This window comes from Asterias amurensis, chromosome 10, assembly GCF_032118995.1.
Source record: "Asterias amurensis chromosome 10, ASM3211899v1".
Taxonomy (NCBI): Eukaryota; Metazoa; Echinodermata; class Asteroidea; order Forcipulatida; family Asteriidae; genus Asterias; species Asterias amurensis.
The window spans coordinates 734,871-757,453 of NC_092657.1; the positions used below are offsets into that span (position 1 = coordinate 734,871).

The window sequence follows — 22,583 nt, forward strand, 5'->3', positions numbered from 1 at the left end:
AGTACCTTACTCAAAGACATAAGTGTCAGAAACTTGTACCATGCCAGGGTTGGATTTCACAAAGAGTTGGGACTACTCTTATCTTGAGTTAGGACGAGTTACTTGTCCTAACTTAGGACTAGCCATTCGTTTTAAATATCTCATAGGACTAGTCCTAAGTTAGGACAAGTCCTAACCCTTGTGAAAACGACCCCAGGATTCAAACTCACATTCTGTAAATTACAGAATCCGAGTCCACCTCCCTAGACCCCTCGGCCACAACACCCCTCATGTGCCTAATAATATTGCAGAGAATTATTTTGTTTATTTCCAGGAGAAAGAGGCAGAGCAAGCTGAAGCCCTACGACAGCAATCAAACCCACTGGTCAAACAAGGCTCTGTCCTAGCTCCATATGTACCACCAGCAAGGTGAGATGTCGAAACCGAATAACATATGATTTATTTTCCTCTAAGTATTAACCCTTTACAGACAACTGTTATATATTTCTGAAGGACAAAGCAATTGTGGTACAGTATCTTGCTCAAGGATACAGGTGTCATGAAGAAGATTCAAACCCACACTCTGCCGTTCAGAAACACAAGAACTTGATTCTGATACTCTTATAACGCCCCCAACTTGTCACTATAGCTGCTGCTGTTTGAAAACCCTGGCCTGTCGGTCACTTTCAGGAATCTTCAGCAAATATCAATGTTTCATTGGTGTGTGGGTTGTTTTTTTGGGGGGGTGTACTTTGGAAAGACTCCAGAAGAGCGGAGGAGATTATCTTCGGCTATACATTCTAAATTAAATTCTCCTGGTTCTGACGGTAAATATTTCTTCTTTTTAGAAACCCAACACTCAAGGCAATGCATTTCCAGGAATATCCAGTGTTCCATCAGTAAGTTTGGGGTCAAGGGTCATTGGCCACTCATTCATCCAGAAGCTGTTCACAAATTAATATTTTGTATTCTTTTAGAGGCCATAGCTACCACAAATGGCCATAGCGACCACAAGGGGCTAGTGGTGATGATTATACAAAAATGCTTGGTCTCTTGGGTAAAGCTACGCACGTTATCAGGTGATTTTCATGTCATTGCTGAAAGGTTTTGTTTTTATGGGTGCACAGTTTTTCAAGTTTGGCTACATCTTTGGCTAATTCACTATGTCTATCATTGCCTTAGCCAAAGAATCACCATCATTTGAACGCTGTGCTAGACCTTCATATTAGTCAGAGTCATTTATTGAGAGAGTTGTGACAATTTACAGTCAGCTGCCATTTTCGGTCACAAATAAAAAGCATGCGTGCACACAGGGTTTCAGACTTGACTGCACATTGGGTTATGCTTCAATCAGGCCTTCGCTCTGTCAGGGGCAAAGTAATTTTCCTCTGATAAGGGGCACAGCAATTTTCCTTTGATATTGGGCACTTCTATGAGGAAAATGTAAATTTGTATTGGAACTTTGCAGAGGGCACCACAGCAAAAGCACAGGGCACCAGGGCAATTGCTGTTGGTCAATAGGAAACCATGGGTCCTAAATGCTCAAATACAAGGGAGATTTGCAGGGTCGTTTGGCACTTAATAAAATAATAACAATTTCACAGCATTTATAAAGGCGCGCTAAATCTGGTGTAAAACCATTCAAAGGCGCCATTCACAACGTTCCTCAGTCTTCAGTTCTTATGAAGTTGGGGAAGAAACCGAAGGAAAAAGAAGGGGTCTATGAAAACATTGCGCCTTTGAATGGATCTATTCCAGATACTGCGCGCCTTATAAATGTTATGTTATTATTATTATTATTACAACTGATGAAATCTCCTCACAGTGTCATTATTCTAATTTTCAAAATGTCTTTGGAAATCATTTTGTTGTTTTCTCCTTAAGTAGCTCGGACAGTATGCGATGTCATCACAGTATCGCAACTGTAACTTTGTCCAAAGTTTTTGCGCACATTTTGTTGTTCTCTACACAGCTTGGATTGTAGAAGCGATCTCATCCAAGCAACGTAATTCTAATTTCTCAAACATCTTTGCAAATCATTTTGTTGTTCTCTTCTGAAACAGCTCCGACAATAGGAACCGAGGGTTTGTAATGTTCAAAACCGCGGGAGACTTGCACAGTCTCACAAAATGTGCTAGGCCTAATCACATCACAGTGTTGTAGTTCTAATAAACTATCAAACATCTTTTGCAAATCATTTTGTTGCTCTGTTCTCAAACAGCTTGGATAGTAGATAAGATGTCATCAGGGTATCGTATTTCTAATTTGTCGAACATCTTTTGCAAACCATTTTGTTGTTCTGTTCTCAAACAGCTTGGATAGTAGATAAGATGTCATCAGGGTATCATAATTTGAATTTGTCAGAAGTGTTTTGCAAATCATTTTGTTGTTCTCTTCTTAAACAGCTCGGACAGTGATTCTGATTTCTCAGAATCACTTCATTTGTAAAGTCTCATCTTGGTTCCAATGTTCCTACAAAGTGTTATCGTTACACTCAGGTGATCAATCAATGTTTAATGTAATCGCAGATTATTGCATGGTGTTACTCGTTTGCACTAACACTCATCATTTTGACTCTAGAATTGGAGATTATTGACGTTTGGTAGTAGCAGGCTGGAAAGGGACTTGTTCAAAACCTCGGCTCATTGAAAATGACCAGGGTCCAATTTCACAAAAAGTAGCTAACTTAATCTCAACTAAATTGTGCGTACTAGAATAAGGTTACCAACCACAATTCTATGTCTCATGTACAATTTGTGACTGATATCCTGCTGATTTCTGCTAAGCAAGCAATTGTTAAGCAATATTGTCTGCTTAAGCAGCTATATGAAGTTGGGCCAAGGGCTAAATTTCATAGAGCTGCTCAAGCAAAAAATATTGCTTAATGATTTTCTGCGTAGCCGAAATGAGGATCTGTCACAAATTTTGACATGATGTTTTGGCTGGTGGCATTATGCTGCTAAGCATCATTATGTTGTGCTTAGCTACTTCTCGGGTCCTGGTAGTCTGCTGCCACCTAGTGTCGAGATCTTCCATTGTATCCAACCGCTAACACGACAACAGCCAATGCTTTATGTACATCAAGCAGTTAATAAATGTCTGTGTGCTACCCTTATATTAAGCTAACAATGCTGGTAAGTCATTATGTTTAATGTTACATGCGTATGAACCTGTTCCATGCGCATGAACCTGTGACATGCTTATGCACCAGTTGTACATGCGCATGTACCTGTTACATGTGCATAACCCTGTTACATGCAAATACATCTGTTACATGCGCATAAACCTGTTACATGCGCATTTACCAGTTGTACATGCAAAGTTTTGATTAAGTCCGGCTCCAAAGTTGGCATTAGTTCCTTATTCATCGTTCAAAAGCATTTCTTACGCCAGTCTTGTTTTATTTTCACATTTTTGTTATTTCCTTTTCTATCCTCTTGTGCTTGTGATTATAGTCTTGCTCAATTTTATCCGAGTAATTTCAAATCGTTATGAGAAAAGGATTCTTTTGAACTTCCCTTGTCTTTTTTATTATTGTCTTGCGATTCTGTCACAACGTGATCCTATCATTTTCTTACATATATTTATGCACGCTTCAAGCGCCTTCAAGAAACAAACAATTAACATTTAGCAGTCCTCTTTGTTGCATGGACAATGTGAAATTGTTGGACTAACTTTGAAATGTTCAGCTTGTAACCATATTTTGCGTATTGTAAGGCCGTGTCCGAAACGGCGACTTCGGCTACAGCTACGGCTAGATCGCGTGCGTCTGCTATTCTTCAACACTGGTAGACGCGCTGATCTAGACGTAGCTGTAGCCGAAGTCGTTGTTTCGGACACGGCCTAACCTGACAATGCTTCTATCTGAAGATTATCATTTTTAGATTTTTATTGCAAGAATTATTTTGATTGATTCATAGTTTGTTTCTTTCTTTTCTTCATTTATTGATTTTATAGTGAGGTCAAATCAACTGAATAAGTTACCAATAATGGTTTTAATTATCACACAAGAGCGAGTAGAATGCAGAAATATTTAGTGCCCCTCTCAAAACTATTTGATCTTATAAAATGATAACAGGATCACGTTATTGTTTTATAATTCCATCTTGCTTATTATGGGTGCGTTCGTTTAGCTCCCCTGGGTCGACCCCGGTGTGTGGCGTGTTTTTTTTCCAAGACAAACGTGTGCAGATAACTACCCACGTTCGTCCTGGAAAAAAAAAACGCCACACGCCGGGGTTGACCCAGGGAAGCTAAACGAACGCACCCAATGTGGCTACTTGGCAAATCAATTTTCACTATTGACTCATACAGAACTTTAAAAAACACTCACTGAGAGTCTTTTTATCATTTCAAGTTTAGCGATGTATTGTTGATACTGCCCTATATTTGTTTCCATTGATGTCTTTTTGCAATATTTGTATTTTATGATCGTGATTCAAGTATAGTGGTTGTGCTCGTTGAATCTGTAAAATGTTTGGTAATTTTTGACATTTTGTACAATTATTTTCATATTTTTGATTAAGTGTATTTTTGCTGTAATGTTTAATTTATTTTCATATTTACCCAATTTGTAATATATTCTTTTTCAGTGGATTCATAAAAGATGTCAATAGAGATAAACATTTGCTTAGCAAGACATTTCTAAGTTAAAAATGTCGCTTGAGACTTCTATTAAATTTAGTCCCGTTTATTTTAGAGTCAACACCATAAAGAGATGTTTGACATGGTGTTTTACATGGTGTTACATAAAAAGAAGACTTAATACAAAGTTCTAATACAGCATGGAGTGTTTATTTAACATGCTATTTAATCGAAAACCAAACCTTATGGTATTATTTATCTCATAATTTTGCTCCTATGCTCACAACTTCTTTTATCTTCAAGTACGCGCTAATCCTCCAATCAGGTTGGCAGAATGGAGTGGTGATAAAAACCTGTATTGCTCAGCTAATATCACTACCATGCGTCTTGTGTATTCTATGTCACCCGCCAAGTTTGCTTGAAGATAAATACGTTATCACACGCACGCTCGTGGAAATACGGAAAATATAGCGCGTCTGCATTCCCATATCCAACTCGGCCTTCGGCCTCGTTGGATATGGGACGCAGAAGCGCTATATTTTTCCGTATTCCACTCACGCTTGTGTGATAACTTATAATATATGCTTAATACTGCCAATGAAATCATGGCATGCTATTCCGTTTCATACCCATGGCTCGTCCATACTAAAAAAAAAACGCAAACACAGCTTGACACTACAGCTTTATATTCCGCTCTATTCAAATGAAACTTAAAACTTTTGTGGAACTTCCGCATTCTCCCAAAGATATAAGCAGCAAATTATAAGAAACCATAAGCTTGCCAAGGAGAGGCTTAACATGTTGTTCACTTTCTTTGTTTTACATTGTAAAATATATTGTATAACTTTTGTGGAACTGAGCAAATTATTTCAATTTATAAAATTTAACTTAATAGACGTTAATTTTTGCATTGGGCATAAAGAATACAATTTTGTAAAAGTGTAAAAATCAAATTACAATCTTATAACTGTGGTCCTCTTAGTGGACACTTCTTCTAGAAGAGATAAAAAGATCGATAGAAAGTGAATTATTTTGTTCTTCCTTCCAAATCATGCTCAGTCTCAGCTCCAACTTTTACACCTGTTGCAAGTGTAGTATACTTGCATAATATAGTCATGCATATTCATTAAACTACTGGAGCGTGCCACTGGGCGCCTTCCGGGCTGCCAAGTGGTTTGCAGGTCAGTCTTGAGAAGTAACCAACTGCATGCAGTCTATTTTCCTGTTATCCGTTTCCTCGAAGACTCAGGTAAATACAACACAAGTAATCTTACTAAACTTCTTATGGTTTATCTTTCCAAGGAGTCGTAAAGTCGGCGAATCAGGAACAAGTGGTGAATACGACGACGAGGACAACGATTCATATGTTATTCATGAAGAAGACGAAGTAGAAGTCGATGACGACGTTTATCGGACCGGTCACGGGACGTTGATACACGGCGTGATTAATGGCGGGATGTATAATGAGGAAGAAGGAGAGAGGATGGATTTAGTAATGGGACATCAACACATGAATGGGAAACTGCACGGAGGGTATGAAATGGATCATGCACAGGTTACCAGGCAGTCTATACGCCGGCAATACGCATCAGCGTATGTATATCTTCTAAAGTTTTGTAATGATTCGTTCTAATTTATTAACATTTATTGTTCAACTCAAAATCACACAACAGTAGTTTTTTTGAGAAAAACAGAGAAAAGTTTACGAGAATTTTTTTAAGTTATAAACCACGAGGAAAACTGAATGTTAAATTGTCATTAGATTTTTGGGTGAGCAAAGACAAATTTACGTCTGCAGAATTTGAACCTGCGATTTTTCAGATTTACATCGTTGCGGTACCTGTTGCTAACATATAGGCTTCGAGCTGCCTCTAGCCACTGGGCTAAATCATTGGTCTAGTGGTAAGACATCTGCTCTAGAAATGCAAAAGTTGTGGCCTCGAATCCCACGAGAATGATTTGCCGGAGTGGATTTTTTTTCTTTGGAGAAAGTACTGCGATACAATATAAAATGTATTCTTTATTCTTCATGCAAAAAATGTACATCTACCTAGTACAAATATATTTTAAAGGTTTTGATTTGTTCTCCTGCAGTCAAGAGGCAAAACTTGGTTCACCAGAGTCAGCTGATGGTCTATCGGTTGGAGGTGTTGGGTCCTTTGGTGCCATTAGGGAAGAACCCGTAGGATGTCACTCAGCAACACTCACAGAAGCAGCAAGGGTAAGAATTGGTTATGGTTAGGGGTAAGGGTTTGGGGGTAGGGGTTAGGGGTTGGGGTTAAACTTAGACAGTTGACAATAGACCTTTATAACGGTGCTAATGTTTGGTTTTTGCAAGTTGGAATCGATCGCTTTTTCCCAAACCTTAGCTTGGGCTCCACAATCCATTTGGGAGCCATGTTCATTTCTAGAAATAGAACATGGACACACATTCGAAGAAGCGCAACTTACATTAACGCTTTTTAGATTCAAATTTTGGGTCATAACTTATATCTTTTAATATAACCACATTACTTCAAAGTGAAATATTTCTCAAGATACTTTAAACTATCGAAAGCTAATGTAGTCTTCTTACAGAAAGTTATTGCCATTATTATTAAGAGTGATAACTAAAACATAAACCTTCTCTTTGGTTTCAGATTGCTGCCATACCTAAGGGACCAGAGAGGCTGTTTAAGGTGGTGTTTGTTGGCGACTCTGGAGTGGGGAAGACTAGTTTTATTCACCGGTTTTGCAGCGATACCTTCAGGTCGGCTTTTAGTGCAACAATTGGTAAGTAACAATTTCATTTTTGGAGAGATTAATAGAAGTAGTAGTAGTAGAAGGGGCCATAGCCCGACACGGGCATTCATCGCTGAATCTTGAGGTAGCTACGAGCTCTTCTTTCAAGGACCTTCAGTCTCTGTTGGGCGTCGTAATTGGTGCAGGCCTTCCTGGTGTATACTCTCCAGGTGGTTTTGTCTGATGCCAGGTTAGACCAGGTGGTAAGGGAGGACGTCCTCTTGAGTGTCCTTCTGAAAGCATCCTTGTAACGCAGAAAGGGACGTCCTGCACGCCTGGTGCCCTCCACAAGCTCACTGTAAAATAGGGCTTTCACTGGTCTCTCATTGGTCATTATGTGGATGTTAATAAATCAAATAAACCACAAGGGAAACTGACTGGGTAAATGGTTTTGGGTTTGCACAAAGAGAAGTTGAATAGACCAGGATTTGAACCAATGACCTCTAGATTACTGATCGGCACTCTACCAAACAAGCTATAGACGATGTGACGTCACTCGAAAACCATAACATGATTCGCGCGCATACCGCCGGGCAAAACCTTTGTATTTTGGCAGCCAGCTAGAAAGTGTATGCAATTTTACTATGACTACGCGTCTTTTTGCCAGGCGAAACATGATGTACACAGTGTTTTGTCAACAGAGGGCAGTTTGAATGTAAACACGGGTCATCTCGTCTATATCCAGCCCTATTGACCCAATTCACCTGACGTCATCATCAGAATAATCTTGGAACTGCCATACTGGTGGGCAATGTAACTGCATTATTCAGTGAAGTGCGCATTTTAGGCGACGCGGCATTTACCATAAACCTATTGCCCACCAACATGGTGAGTGTGGCACAGTCACAGCATGTGACGTGCATGTAAGGGGTCAATATTGGCTGTCTCTCTATTAGTTATTATCTTTGTTCAGGGTGCAAGTCAGAAGCCGTATAACCATTGGATGCCCTGTGTCCATGGATCACACCCAAGTTTAAGAAACAATGTGGGAAGCCGTGCAGTACCCAGGGGATCAGTTTATAGGGAATGCAACTTTTTGTTTTTGAATATCAGGTAATAAACCACATGGGAAATGACTGTTTCTTGTCAGTCGCCTTTGGTTTGTTAATATTAATAATAATAACAACCGCATTTCTATAGCGCCTAACACCTCCAAAAGAAAGTCTCTAAGCGCTCAGAGGAACCAAAAGAATAATTAAGTATAAGATAATTTGAATAGATGTGTTTTGAGAAGAGTCTTGAAACTTGAGATCGCAGTGGCTTGTTTGATGTGTAGAGGGAGATTGTTCCATAAGTGAGGTGCAGCAAACTGAAAACTACGTTGACCATATGCTTTGGTGGTAACTTTAGGGATAACGAGGTTGTAACTTGATATTATTATTATTGTTGTTACATAACTTAATGAATTCCTTTTGTCGCTAACTCCTAGGTGTGGATTTCCAAGTCAAGACTATGATCATCAACAACGCCTTGATTGCTCTTCAACTCTGGGATACGGCCGGCCAGGAAAGATTCCGAAGCATCACTCGTCACTACTTCAGGAAAGCTGACGGGATTATCATCATGTATGACATCAACTCAGAAGCTTCATTCATTAACGTTAGGAATTGGATGAACAGCGTCGTTGTAAGTCTAGTCTCAACTTTATTTCAAAATCTCATCTCGCTAGTTTAAATTTACTTGAATTTACAGCGTTGTTCAACACCTCATTTCTTAGTGTTTACTTGAATTAAATGTAATTTTTCTTGTACAGAAATGTCCGACAATTTTGAGTCTAGTCCCAGCTTGGCAAACTCCCACACGGGGATATAAACACCAAGTTGGCAATAGCCAATTTCTCTCTCATACAACTATTGGTTTAACGTCTATGATTATGAATTGCACAAATCAAGAAATTGTGATTCAGTAATTAGAGGACAATATTCATTCTCGTCATTGTGAAATCAGCGGTTAGCTTGGTAGGATTCGAACCCACAACCTTTTCAGACTGACTGTCTTTTAGTGTTTTTGCAAATGAATTGTGGTTTATCTAAATGGTTCTTTTTTTTATGTAATATGCTCAGAGGTCTTTGGGCAATGAGCAGTGTATGAAGTGTTTATCATTCTATCTTCATTGTTTTCTTTTCTATAGGAATCAACGAGTGATGGAGTTGTACGGATGATGATTGGAAATAAAACTGATTTAGCTGAAGATAACCCAGAATCAAGACAAATCAAGGAAGAAGTCGGAGCCAGTATGGCGGAGGTGAGAAATCAAACTATCAAACTTTAATTAGGTGAGGTTTGCGGTAGCACCAAAAGAAGGTCTCTTTTGAATAGTAGGATTTGAAACTTTGCTTGGTGGAAATACGATATGGAAAGGTTTGCGTTAACACCATGTTGGGGTGGTTCTGAAAAGAACTGTGGTTTCAAATCAACATTTCGATCAGTATGCTCTGATCGTCTTTTGGAGAAAGCTTTTTAGTAGTACGGTTTGAGGAGAACGGGCGGTTGACAACTCAATGTTTCGATCACCATGCTCCAATTGTCTTCAGGAGAAATGTTAAGTTTTTATTATGTGCTTATGATCTTGCAATAATTTGGGAGGCAAATTATCCTTAGAGCTGAGTTGCGAAGGACGCAGCTACAACACGTTCAAGAAGCAGGCATATGACCACGAGGCACAGCCAAAGATCAAAAGTGTTTGATTTTTCCCGAGGGAGGAAAACCCTTGTGGCACAGCAGAGAACCAACGCACAACTCAACTCACACATGGCCCTGGCCGGGTTTCGAACCAGGGTCATCTTGGTGAGAGGTGAGTGCTTTACGCACAAGCCAACCATGCCCCCTTAGTGGAACAGCGCCTTAAAAACTTTACTTATTTTATCTTTTCAGTCCTACGATTGTATCTTCTACGAGGCCAGCGCAAAAAGTGGTCAGAATATCGCTGAAGCGTTCCATCGGATGGCGACAATCCTCCAACAGCGAGAAGATGAAGATATGGAGAAAGCTCTCAATCTGACAGACGAGGATGTCAATAAAGGATGCTGCGGCAAGTAACCATGGTAACAGAGGTAGTGAAAACAGGGTCTGGTTGATAGAGTGGAACATTAGGAGCTCTGAGGGATTTCATAATTTCAACGTTCAGGGTTGGGAGGTGTTTCGTCATGAATAACATATGATATCAAAATATTTCACTTCTTTTCATTATATATATTTTTTTGCAACATTCATTGTCATGCCAAGACAATTTAAAAACTTTTTTTGTCAGAAATTTACAAGTAAGTACTTTTCATAGTGTTCCAATAGTAATTTGCAATATTTAGTAATAGACCTTTATCATGCTGCCTCCATCCTGGTCATGTTCCTTGTATCGTCTAACAATAATGCATGCTAATAATCATCTTGCAATTAGGAACCAGATTATTTTTTTCTTCCAGCCTCAGTTTGGTAACATTGATATCAATGGGAGAAATTCAAGATGGCTGCACCGTGATAGAGGTCTATACTTGCCAGACTGCCAATCAATTAATAGACTCTACTTTTGAGATAGCCGATAGTTTTTGAAAGTTGCTATTAAATTTATACCCAGTTGACTTTTTTCAATTCAAGGGGGAAGTTGGATTTTATGTTTTTGTATTATACCGCACAAGACTACATGTACAACCGCTTCCAAGTAAAGTGAGCTTCCAAAAAATTATTTTATCGCTTCCATTTTTGTTTATAAATATTTTTCTAGGGAGCTTTGTGAAATGGGAGTATAGGGAAATTATTTAGCTGAAAATTATGTAGCTGTAAGCCTTTGGGGTGTGGGAATATTTTTTGAATCTTTTTGAAATATTTATCTTAGGGTAGAAGATTAGCCGAGAGCAGGTTAATTTGAGCTTCTTTAAAAATAGAGAATTTTAACTAGTTTAGTCACGAAGGATCAATCAGCTTTGTGAATAGGTGTGTATATCCCTTTGTCGGCTCAGGACTATAAGGTCATTAGTGCAGTTTGGGTAGACCATGTGACATCTGTTTACAATGGGTGCCTTCGTTTAACTTCCCTGGGTCTACCCCGCGGTGCTCACTCGGGTGAGCCCCTGACAAGAGCTAATCGAACGATCACACTCGCCCTCTCGTGGTGACGGCATGCACCTCAGGTCACCCCCAAGTGACCCACTCCACAAGCAGGGCACTGGGGGCTCACCCGGGTGAGCCCCGTCTAAGCTATTCGAACGTACCGGGGCAGACCGGGTCGACTCAGGGAAGCTAAACGAACGCACCCATAGAGTGTGACCTTGAACATGCTTTGGCTGTTCTGGCAGGCAAGATACAAGATGAAATTTTGTGTAATAATTTCCACATAAACCCAAGAGTTATGAAAGTAAAAGATGAACAAGTTTTGAGATGTGCCCCCTCTCATCATATCAAAAGTTTATAAAATGTGGACAGTGCAATCTCCATAAAGTATAAAATGTTATGTTTTCTTCCATTGAGCTGTGCACAAATTGCGCCTGCAGGAAGTCCAGGCTTGGTGGCTCTTTTGTAAACATGTGATGTCACAGGTCACATCGCCTATAGAGTTCATGAAATTGGTTTTGCATTTCTGGAGCTCCTAGTTAATGGAGTTTATTGGTCAAAAGCGGTCTCCAAATTAATTCTTGCGCAAAGAAAATTGTCTTTTGTAAAAGAAAAACATTTGTAGATACTTTTTCTTCAAATTTTTATTTTTTTCTTCTTCATGTTATGTCCTTTTGATCGTTGCGGATATGAAATTGCAATTAAGGACCTAAGTTTAGCACTGAGCTGGCGATAGCCACAAAAGAATTATGATAACTACTGAATTAATAGCGAGGAAATGTTTGGCTGAAATGAAAGAGTAAATTTGTAAACAATTGTTCAAAATATATCAGGAAGTGTGAATTATAGCTAAGACATAAAATCAGTGCTTGAAATATTGCGACTAAGTCCATAATCGGACAACAATTTCTGGAATTTGCCAATGGTTCGGAAATATTTATATGAAAGAGAAAGTGTTTATTTAATGATTTATGAATAATATGTGCAATCATAATGCCAAGATGTGGAATCCTAAAAAATAATTATGTTATCGATTGAAACAATTGATGATACAGGAAGATAGAGCTGCTCACAATACTGTTCAAGAAACAGTGCTCAAAGATATTTCTTAGAAGGAAAATTTTTAATAATTTAAGTGTCTATTCATGACGTTATCTGTATATTTCTGAAAGATGTAAATAGCACTAAAGAATATTATATTTGCTGTCATAAAAATTAATATTTTACTTCAAGTGGGAATGTATTTTAAGTACATTATACAATAAATTGGTTACACCCAAATGTTTGATCACTCTTATGTTCTGCCTACCCCCCCCCCATGTACCTACCCCCCCCCATGTTCCAACACCCCTATGTTCCAACACCCCTATGTTCCAACACCCCTATGTTCCACTTCCAACACCCCTATGTTCCAACACCCCTATGTTCCAACACCCCTATGTTCCAACACCCCTATGTTCCAACGCCCCTATGTTCCAACGCCCCTATATTCCAACGCCCATGTGTTCCAACGCCCATGTGTTCCAACGCCCCTGTGGTCCAACGCCCCTATGTTCCACCACCATATGTTCCAACGCCCCTATGTTCCAACACCCCTATGTTCCAATGTTCCAACACCCATATGTTCCAGCACCCATATGTTCCAATGTTCCAACACCCATATGTTCCAGCACCCGTATGTTCCAATGTTCCAACACCCATATGTTCCAGCACCCATATGTTCCAATGTTCCAACACCCATATGTTCCAGCACCCATATGTTCCAATGTTCCAACACCCATATGTTCCAGCACCCATATGTTCCAATGTTCCAGCACCCATATGTTCCAATGTTCCAACACCCATATGTTCCAGCACCCATATGTTCCAATGTTCCAACACCCATATGTTCCAGCACCCTTATGTTCTGTCAACCCTATGTTCTGCCACCCCTATGTTCCAACAACCCAATGTTCCGATACCTTTGTGTTCTGCCACCCCTGTTCCAACACCCCTATGTCCAAACCCCCCTATTCTGCCACCCGTTGTGCCAACACCACTGTGTTCTGAGTAACACCCCATGTTCCAACAACACTATATTCCAACACCCTATGTTTGTAAAATTAAATTATATTTCAGGTGAAAGATAAAACCGTTAATGGTTAGTCTGAAAAAAAATCCTTTGATAAAAAGTTTGACCAAATTGTCAGAAAAATGCTGGTACAATCTTTTGAACTATTATGTTTTCCATTAATACATTTATGATGTTAAACTTTATGCAAATTTCTTGTAAGTTTATCATTCAGACATTATTCCGGATTATTTTCAGGTGTTTGGTTTTGATTTAGAGTTTGGGCAAAATAATTATCACAATCGAGTATGTTTGAGCATTCTTTCCCAAATTGTTTTCGTGTAAACATAAACAAAATCTTACACAATTTTACCACATCTTCATGTAACGTTGCACTCACTAAGAGTAACCAGAACATCCCAAACTGAGCCAAATGTAATAATTGAAACTTTTTAATTGTAAAATTTCTTGTTTAAATTTGCAAATTTTTGCAATAATCATCTACAGCTGTAATCATTTGCTTTTTTTGTTGGGACCAACTATTAAAGACTGGGCCCAATTAAAGACTGGGCCCAATTAAAGTATGGGCCCAATTTCATGTCTCTGCTAACGATAAGCCCTAAACTAAACACCTAAATTAGCTTAGAAATCAATATTTATTGTAAGTGAGTTTCACTTTACAGGAGATATGCTTATGTGTAGGAGTAACTATTGGTCATATTCACTTACATAGTAAGCATAAACTAAACTTGTAAGCATGGCCCAATTTCATAAAGCTGTTAAGCAGGAAATACTGCTCAGCAATCTCTGCTAAGCAAAAATTGAGTGGGACACCACAGTCACACCAATGTGTAATTTGACTTGTAACCTATTTCTGTTAAGCAATAATTTTCTGTGCTTAGCAAGTTGTTGTGTGCATACAGGGTTTATGAAATTGGCCCCAGATAATGACGAATGTAAGCACAAGTATTTCACGGTAAGCAGAGACATGAAATTGGGCACAGATTCAATACTATAGAAACCTTACACCTTATTACATGTAATGTAAACCTAAATATGATTCATGCGTTCAAATAGAACATTGAAAAAACCTTTAATTCAACGAGTCTTGGTCTGAGTTCTTCACCGTTTGTTGAATAAAGTCATGTCTTTCCCCTTTTTGTTTTTTCAAAAATCAGCCGATTTTGTTTTCTTCAAAATCGCCTGAAACTTTATACATAGGTGTAATAGAGGGCGAGGAGCAGAAACAAATCTTGGTTTTAATCGTCTACCTGCGAGGCTTATTTCTTTAGATTTTGAGTAAAAAAGAAATTGCAATGTTTAAGCCTACCCTTGTGTTCAAAGCCTTGCAGTTTTTGACCAAAATTCAAATGGTAAGCCTTACATTTTCTACTAAAAAAAAGTAAGCCTTGCATTTTTCTAACACAATAAATGGGGGGGGGGTGAAGTGTATAACAGTTCGATTATTTCGTGACACAAATTTGGGTGAGAAATTTCGACAAAAAAATAATGTCACTTGTTTGAATAATAATAAATACAAGTTATTTACTCCTAAAAATAATAAGTTGAGAAATGAACATTAAATAGACACCATACACCTTTAGTTCTTTCATCGTTGCGCTAAATACGATTCCGGCCTTCGATTCTCGCAGTTCTGTTCATTTCCGCGAGATCTTGCGGGAGCCAGTTACATACCCCCTGTGATCTTGGACAGGCACCGGTGATTGGAACCAGCCAAAGCAACCGACTGGTACCCGACTACCACTTAACAGCGGATAAACATACAGTAGAGGTCTGGGTACTCGGCGGCTTAATGCCGCGACACGATATTCAAAATGGCCACCAGCCATGCTTGCTAAGTTGTCAATACCGTGGATATACTTACGATGATTTGATGTGATTTAATGTCTGTATGGGTAAGCTTTACCATGTAGTTTGTTTAAGTTCGTAATGTAGAATGGGAATATGCCTCGTGGAAGACGTGTAACCACCTAGTTTGTCATAAAACGGGCAATTCTTGTCGCATTTTTATTCCACTTTCATGCTCAAAATAAACAACGGCAATCCGGAAGTAGCTGTAACGTTGGAGCATATAGGTCATTGCATCGTCAATGGCAACTTGCCGTCAGTCAAATGAAACAATAGACTTTTCTGTGTAGCTAAGTTTTCAGATTATATTTCTAATTCAATTCGTGGATAGTTGTATCTTAGAGAAATGTGAGGGCCAGCGGCCTACATGTTTCTAAAACTGTCTACCTTGGCAACTTTTTGAGAATTTTGGGGTCTATTTTTTGATAACGATGCTGCAAAATAAAAATTAGAATGAATTTTTATTAGACCAATTTTGTTGTTTCAGTAACTTGTAAGTTGGAGACTGTATTTCACACATACATAACTTCCTTTGGTTAAATTGTGAGGCAAATCGGAGAGTAGGAATTTCGAGGGTGAAAAACGCCATACCCGTTTTTTTTTTTTTTTTCAAAAATCGGCCGAATTTCGTTTTCATTCCAAATGAACTGAAATTTGATACACAAGTGTGATTTATGGCAAGAAGCAGAAAAATCTTTGTTTGAGTCGTCTTTCTTGTCAACTTCTTAAGATAATGCCTGGTTTTTGAGATAACGATGCCTCAAAATTGAGGTTAAAATGAATATTTGAGACCCATCCCATTATTCCAGCAACCTGTTACTTGGAGACAGTCTTTTACACATACAGAACTTCCTTTGGTTAAACTTTGAGGCAAATTGGAGATAAAGGGTCTTTGAGTGTTAAAAAACGTCGAGTTATATACCCCCTGTCGTTTTTTCAAAAAATCAGCCAAAAAAAAGGAACATTTTTTCAAAATCGCCTGAAATTTCACACAGATGTGTAATGGAGTGCAAGGAACAGACAAATCGTGGTCCCCCTTTTAGAAATTTTTGAGATATTGCATGGTTTTTGATCGTTCAGTGTTTTCGGGCCTACTCTCTGGAACAAATTACCACACTACCAAAATATCCTCTCCAACAGTTTTAGCTTTCAAACGCCCCTCAAAACTTATTTTTTCTAGTGTATTATATTTGCTATTGTTTTTGTGTGTATAAAAGTGCGTTGAATTTTGTTTTGGAATTGCGCTATAAAAGAGCTGGTTTTATTTGCTATTATTTATTTATAACGGTGTCTCAAGTTGTACACACTGTAAAACAAATATACGGCACAGCGGCGAGTACTCACCAAAACACTGGTGGAAATCAACGCTTTTATTCCCGCCGTCATGTTGATCCCAGCTAGCTTACACCCAACCCTAAACCCCGTCACCCTCCCCCAAAACCCCGCCACCCTCCCCCAGCGACAATCCCCAATTCCCATAATGTCAAACCGATAATTCACAACAATACCGTTTCCCCCGTGAACTAATTTTCCAAACCCACGGCGTGTGTATTCAACTCTAATACTTTCTAAGTTCGAACAGTAGAGTCCACTGTATGCCTATGTTTCCTGTTAATTATTGTGTGCCTATACTTACAATGTATGCCTTCCGATCGCAGTATATTTTTAAGTCCCCCTGTCTACCCATATACCTACTCCTAAGTTAATGCATATGCCTTTGCTTTGACTCGCAGATTATTTACTAAGTATAAAGCAAGGATTTCCTTATGCCATAGTACCATGCGAACCCGGGCTTCCCAATTAAACTAAATTGTCTATACTTATGCCTACAGCGTGTTCCCTCAACTCAAATATTTTCTAAGTCCGAACCAAAGAGTTCCCCATATGACTGTTTTATAAGTAAATGGTCCATACCTACAGCGTGTTCCTTCAACTCAAATATTTTCTAAGTCCGAACCAATGAGTCCTCCATATGCCTATATGTTTCCTACAACCATGCCAACAGCGCAGGCCACTCGTAAATTACGAAGTATAAAGTACTGATTTTACTATGCCATAGCATCGTGTGTAAGGTTTTCCACTGGCAAATTATATACTAAGTATAAATTATATACCAAGTAAAAAGCATTGATATTCCCATACCATAGTATCCTATGAAAAGTATTCAACTCACAAATTATATACTAAGTATAAAGCACTGAAATCCCATGCCATAGTATCCTATCAAAAGTATTCAACTCACAAATTATATACTAAGTGTAAAGCACTGAAATCCCATGCCATAGCTTTCTATGTAAAGTATGAACCGAAGGTTTATCAGGTCAAAAATGCGGAGGTATCCTGGGGGGGACCCAAGTGGGTGTCGTAGGTGGGTGTCGGCCTCCGAAGCGAAGGGTCCCCGGTTCGAACCCCGGTGGTGGCAGCGCGGTTGCCGACCGAGAAGCCTCGACCCACCAGACAGTGGCACACACCGCGCAGTGGCACTCACCGCTAGCACTCGCTGAGGAAAGAAACTTTAAACTTAAAACTTAAAACGAACCTATGCCCTTTTTTATATAGATTTAATTTTGTTCATTAAAAAAATATTTTTAAAACGTCTTGAACTTTTCTGTAGCGGGATTCGATCCCGAGACCTTTCGGTCCTCAGACCAGAGCCCTTCCACTGGGCCACTGGTCCTTCTTACCTTAATGTGTTCGAGTTTAATTTTAAACCTTCGTATGGACAATTTTAAATCAAAACTTTGTAAAAGAACACCCTGGATTCGAACCCCGTACCTTTGGGTGTAGAGTCCGGAGCCCTTCCACTGGGCCACTGGTCCTTCTTACTAAATTGCGTTCGAGTTTAATTTTAAACCTTCGTATGACAAACTTTTAATTAAAACGTAGCAAAAGAACTCCCGGGTGTCGAACTCCGTACCTTTGGGTGTAGAGTCCGGAGCCCTTCCATTGGGCCACGTCTCCTCTTACTCAATTTGCGTTCGAGTTTAATGTTATACCTTAGAATGAACTTACTTTAAATCAAAACGTAGTAAAAAGAACACCCGGGAATCGAACTCCGTACCATTTGGTGTAGAGTCCGGAGCCCTTCCATTGAGACACGTCTCCTCTTACATAATTTGCGTTCGAGTTTAATCTTATACCTTAGAATGAACTTACTTTAAATCAAAACGTAGTAAAAGAACACCCGTGAATCGAACTCCGTACCATTGGGTGTAGAGTCGGGAGCCCTTCCATTGAGCCACGTCTCCTCTTACTTCGGTTGCGTTCGAGTTTAATGCTATACCTTAGAATGAACAACTTTAAATCAAAACGTATTATAGCTTATGCCTCCAACTCGCAAATTATTTACTAAGTGCAAAGCAAGGATTTCCCTATGCCATAGGGAACCGCGCAAACAAATGTTCCCAAGCGTAGAAAAAGAACACAGATCGGGATTCGAACCCCGTACCATTGGATGTAGAGTCCGGAGCCCTTCCATTGGGCCACTACTACTCTTACTTCGGTTGCGTTCGAGTTTAATGCTATACCTTAGAATGAACAACTTTAAATCAAAACTTATTTTAGCTTATGCCTCCCACTCGCAAATTATTTACCAAGTGTAAAGCAAGGATTTCCCTATGCCATAGGGAACCGCGCAAACCAATGTTCTTAAACGCAGAAAAAGAACACACACCGAGGCTCGAACCCAGCACCTTTACCTTCAGAATCCAGAGCTCTACCACTGGGCCACAGTACTTCTTGGTAAAAATGGGTTCGAGTTTAATTATAAACCTTAGAGTGGACAACTTTAAGTCAAAATGTATTGTAGCTTATGCCTTCCACTCGCAAATCATTTATTATGTATAAAGCAAGGGTTTCCCTATGTCATTGGGTTCCGCTTAAACTAATGTTCTTTACGCGTAGAAAAAGGCACAGGCCGGGGCTCGAACTCAGGACCTTTCCGTTCAGAATCCGGAGCTCTACCACTGGGCCACCGCTCTTCTTACGAACAATGGGTTCGAGTTTAAATATAAACCTTAGAGTGGAAAACTTTAAACCAAACGTAGAAAGCGGGTGCCTTCCACTCGCACGTTATTGTGTGTTACAAGGAATTCCCTATGCCATAGTACCCCAGGTAATGTAAAGATTGGGACTGGGTACAACAGAGTTGAAGCATGTACACATTTGACGGTGTTTGGGATAAATAAAATGCACGGGACTTAAACGAGAATATTTAACTGATAAAAATATCAGCGATTGAAAAAAGTATCTAAAAGCGGTGAAAATCGAGCGGGGGCATATCCAAGCTGAGAGCGTTATGTGGTCAACAAAACAATATATTATTTTAATTATGTAACAAATTCAGAATTTTCTTGATAATCTAAGTAATTGACTGTAAGACACTGCACGGATTCTTCTTTATGTATTTTGTTATTTAGTGTTTAATACTCGAGTTTCTACATTTTACATTAAACTGCTCTTTAAATCAACAGACAAATAAAACAGACAAATTGACTCGTACAAATTTAAGCAGCGATAACAGTGGGTACACAATTTTATTTAAATCATTACAATAATTAAAACGTCAAGTGTATATAATTGTGTGGTTGTGTAAATAATACAAACGTTAACAATATTACCGATGTTATTATTTTTCATTATTATTGATGTAAAATAGGCTATGTACATGTACACGTCTGCAGTGAATAGTTTAATAAAATAAGAGAAATCCCTGAATAATCAACGAGAAAACAACAACATTTACTGAATGACAGAGAATTTAATAGGGAGCGATATTAACGCACCATCACCCAACGTGTTAGTTCGGATATAACGACGACCATACAAAGCATACCATGATAGCTAGTAGAAACATAAATCATCGACATTGCTAATTCCAGTATTCTTAGAGGATTTGAAGACTTATTATTGAATCAGAATAAACAAGTATACATTAGTCTTGCCTGAACAGTTCCCTGTAGATTAAAATCACGTCGAAATGCTCTAAATATCGTCCACTGAGACAGCCAGTGTCAACTGCATGCTTGGAGACCATTTTGAAAACACGTGTACGCGGCATATTGCTAGGTACGAAGCATAGGTTACAAGACCAACTATGTGGTACCCGACTATCCGTTTTCTTGTCCCAATATCTTGGTTACCTCTTGATAGATAAAGGAGTGTCTCAAAAAAAGAGATTAAAATTAATAGTTTAGACCCATCCTATTGTTCCAGCAACCTGCAACTTGGAGACTGTCTTTTACACGTGAAGAACTTCCTTTGGTTAAATTTTGAAGCAAATCGGAGGGAAAACATTTCCGAGGGTGAAAAAACGTCAAGCTTACCCTTGTCGTTTTTTAAAAAATCGGCCGAAATTTTTGTTTTCCAAATCGCCTGAAATTTCATACCTAGGTGTAATTGGGGTTGAGGAGCAGGAAAACCTTGGTTTTAGTCGTCTACGATTGCTACTTTTTGAGATAATGCCTCAATTTGGATATAACGACGGTTTAAAATCAGGACTCAAATGAATGTTTGAGACCCATCTTATTATTTCGGCAACCTGTAACTTGGAGACTGTCTTTTACACATGAAGAACTTCCCTCGGTTAAATTTTGAAGCAAATCGAAGAGAAAAGATTTCCGAGGGTGAAAAAACGTCAAGCTTACCTACCCCGTTGTCGTTTTTTCAAAAATCGGCCGAAATTTTTGTTTTCCAAATCGCCTGAAATTTCACATATAGGTGTAATAGAGGGCGCGGAGCAAGAAAATCTTGGTTTTAGTCGTCTACGATGGCTACTTTTTGAGATAATGCCTTATTTCGGATAGTACGACGGTTTAAAATCAGGACTAAAATGAACATTTGAGACCCCTCCTATTGTTTCAGCAACCTGTAACTTGCAGACTGTCTTTTACACATGAAGAACTTCCTTCGGTTAAATTTTGAAGCAAATCGGAGAGAAAGGATTTCCGAGGGTGAAAAAACGTTAAGCTTACCCCCTTGTCGTTTTTTCAAAAATCAGCCGATATTTTTGTTTTCCAAATCGCCTGAAATTTCACATATAGGTGTAATAGAGGGCAAGGAGCAAGAAAATCTTGGTTTTAGTCGTCTACGATGGCTACTTTTTGAGATAATGCCTTAATTCGGATATAACGACGGTTTAAAATCAGGACTAAAATGAATAAATTGAGACCCATCCTATTGTTTCAGCAACCTGTAACTTGGAGACTGTCTTTTACACATGTCGAACTTCCTTCGGTTAAATTTTGAAGCAAATCGGAGAGAAAAGATTTCCGAGGGTGAAAAAACGTCAAGCTTACCCCCTTGTCGTTTTTTCAAAAATCGGCCGAAATTTTTGTTTTCCAAATCGCCTGAAATTTCACATATAGGTGTAATAGAGGGCGTGGAGCAGGAAAATCTTGGTTTTAGTCGTCTCCGATGGCAACTTTTTGAGATAATGCCTTAATTCGGATATAACGACGGTTTAAAATCAGGACTAAAATGAACATTTGAGACCCCTCCTATTATTTCGGCAACCTGTTACCTGGAGACTGTCTTTTACACATGAAGAACTTCCTTCGTTTAAATTTTGAAGCAAATCGGAGAGAAAAGATTTCCGAGGGTGAAAAAACGTCAAGCTCCCCCTTGTCGTTTTTCAAAAACCGACCGAAATTTTTGTTTTCCAAATCTTGGGTTTAGTCGTCTTCGATGGCTACTTTTTGAGATAATGCCTTAATTCGGATAGTACGACGGTTTAAAATCAGGACTAAAATTATTATTTGAGACCCATCTTATTAGGACGAGGAGCAGGAAAATCTTGGTTTTTAGTCGTCTTCTATGGCTATAACGACGGTTTAAAATCAGGATTAAAATGAATTAGACCCATCCTATTGTTCCAGCAACCTGTAACTTGGAGACTGTCTTATACACATTAAGACATTTTCGAGGGTTATACCCCTTGTCGTTTTTCAACAATTCGGCCGATTTGTAAGAAAACAAAATGTGGCCGATTTTTCAAAATTTAATCAAAGGCTAACTTTGTTTTAGTAGAAATTGCAAAACTTACCATTAATTTGAATTTCGGTCAAAACCTGCAAGGCTTTGAACACAAGGGTAAACCTTGACTTTTGTTTTTACTCAAAATCTATTAAGATTAAGCCTTGCAGTTTTGCCTAAATACAAATAGACAAAGAAATAAAAACGTCCCCCAACCTCGCCGCCCTCGTCCTCAGAAGACAAAAATAAGACAATTCAAAGTTCATTTAAAGACGGCAAAACTGGAGTTTCTTTTTATTCGCCC

General features: G+C 38.8%; 1 protein-coding gene across 2 annotated transcripts in view; it reads left to right on the forward strand.

Annotated features, from left to right (window-relative positions):
- The window catches only part of LOC139942883 (EF-hand calcium-binding domain-containing protein 4B-like), a 36,168-nt gene extending 21,646 nt beyond the window's left edge, over nt 1–14,522 (forward strand). Inside the window, exons 11-18 of one of the 2 annotated variants that reach the window (XM_071939688.1) lie at nt 314–408; nt 828–878; nt 5,866–6,156; nt 6,658–6,784; nt 7,203–7,335; nt 8,774–8,970; nt 9,476–9,589; nt 10,219–14,522. In XM_071939688.1, the coding sequence (XP_071795789.1) occupies nt 314–408; nt 828–878; nt 5,866–6,156; nt 6,658–6,784; nt 7,203–7,335; nt 8,774–8,970; nt 9,476–9,589; nt 10,219–10,383 (1,173 nt within the window). In that variant the 3' untranslated portion in view covers nt 10,384–14,522. The remainder of the gene's footprint in view (nt 1–313; nt 409–827; nt 879–5,865; nt 6,157–6,657; nt 6,785–7,202; nt 7,336–8,773; nt 8,971–9,475; nt 9,590–10,218) is intronic. The other variant, XM_071939689.1, reaches the window with a different exon arrangement.
- The last annotated feature ends 8,061 nt before the right edge of the window (nt 14,523–22,583 follow it).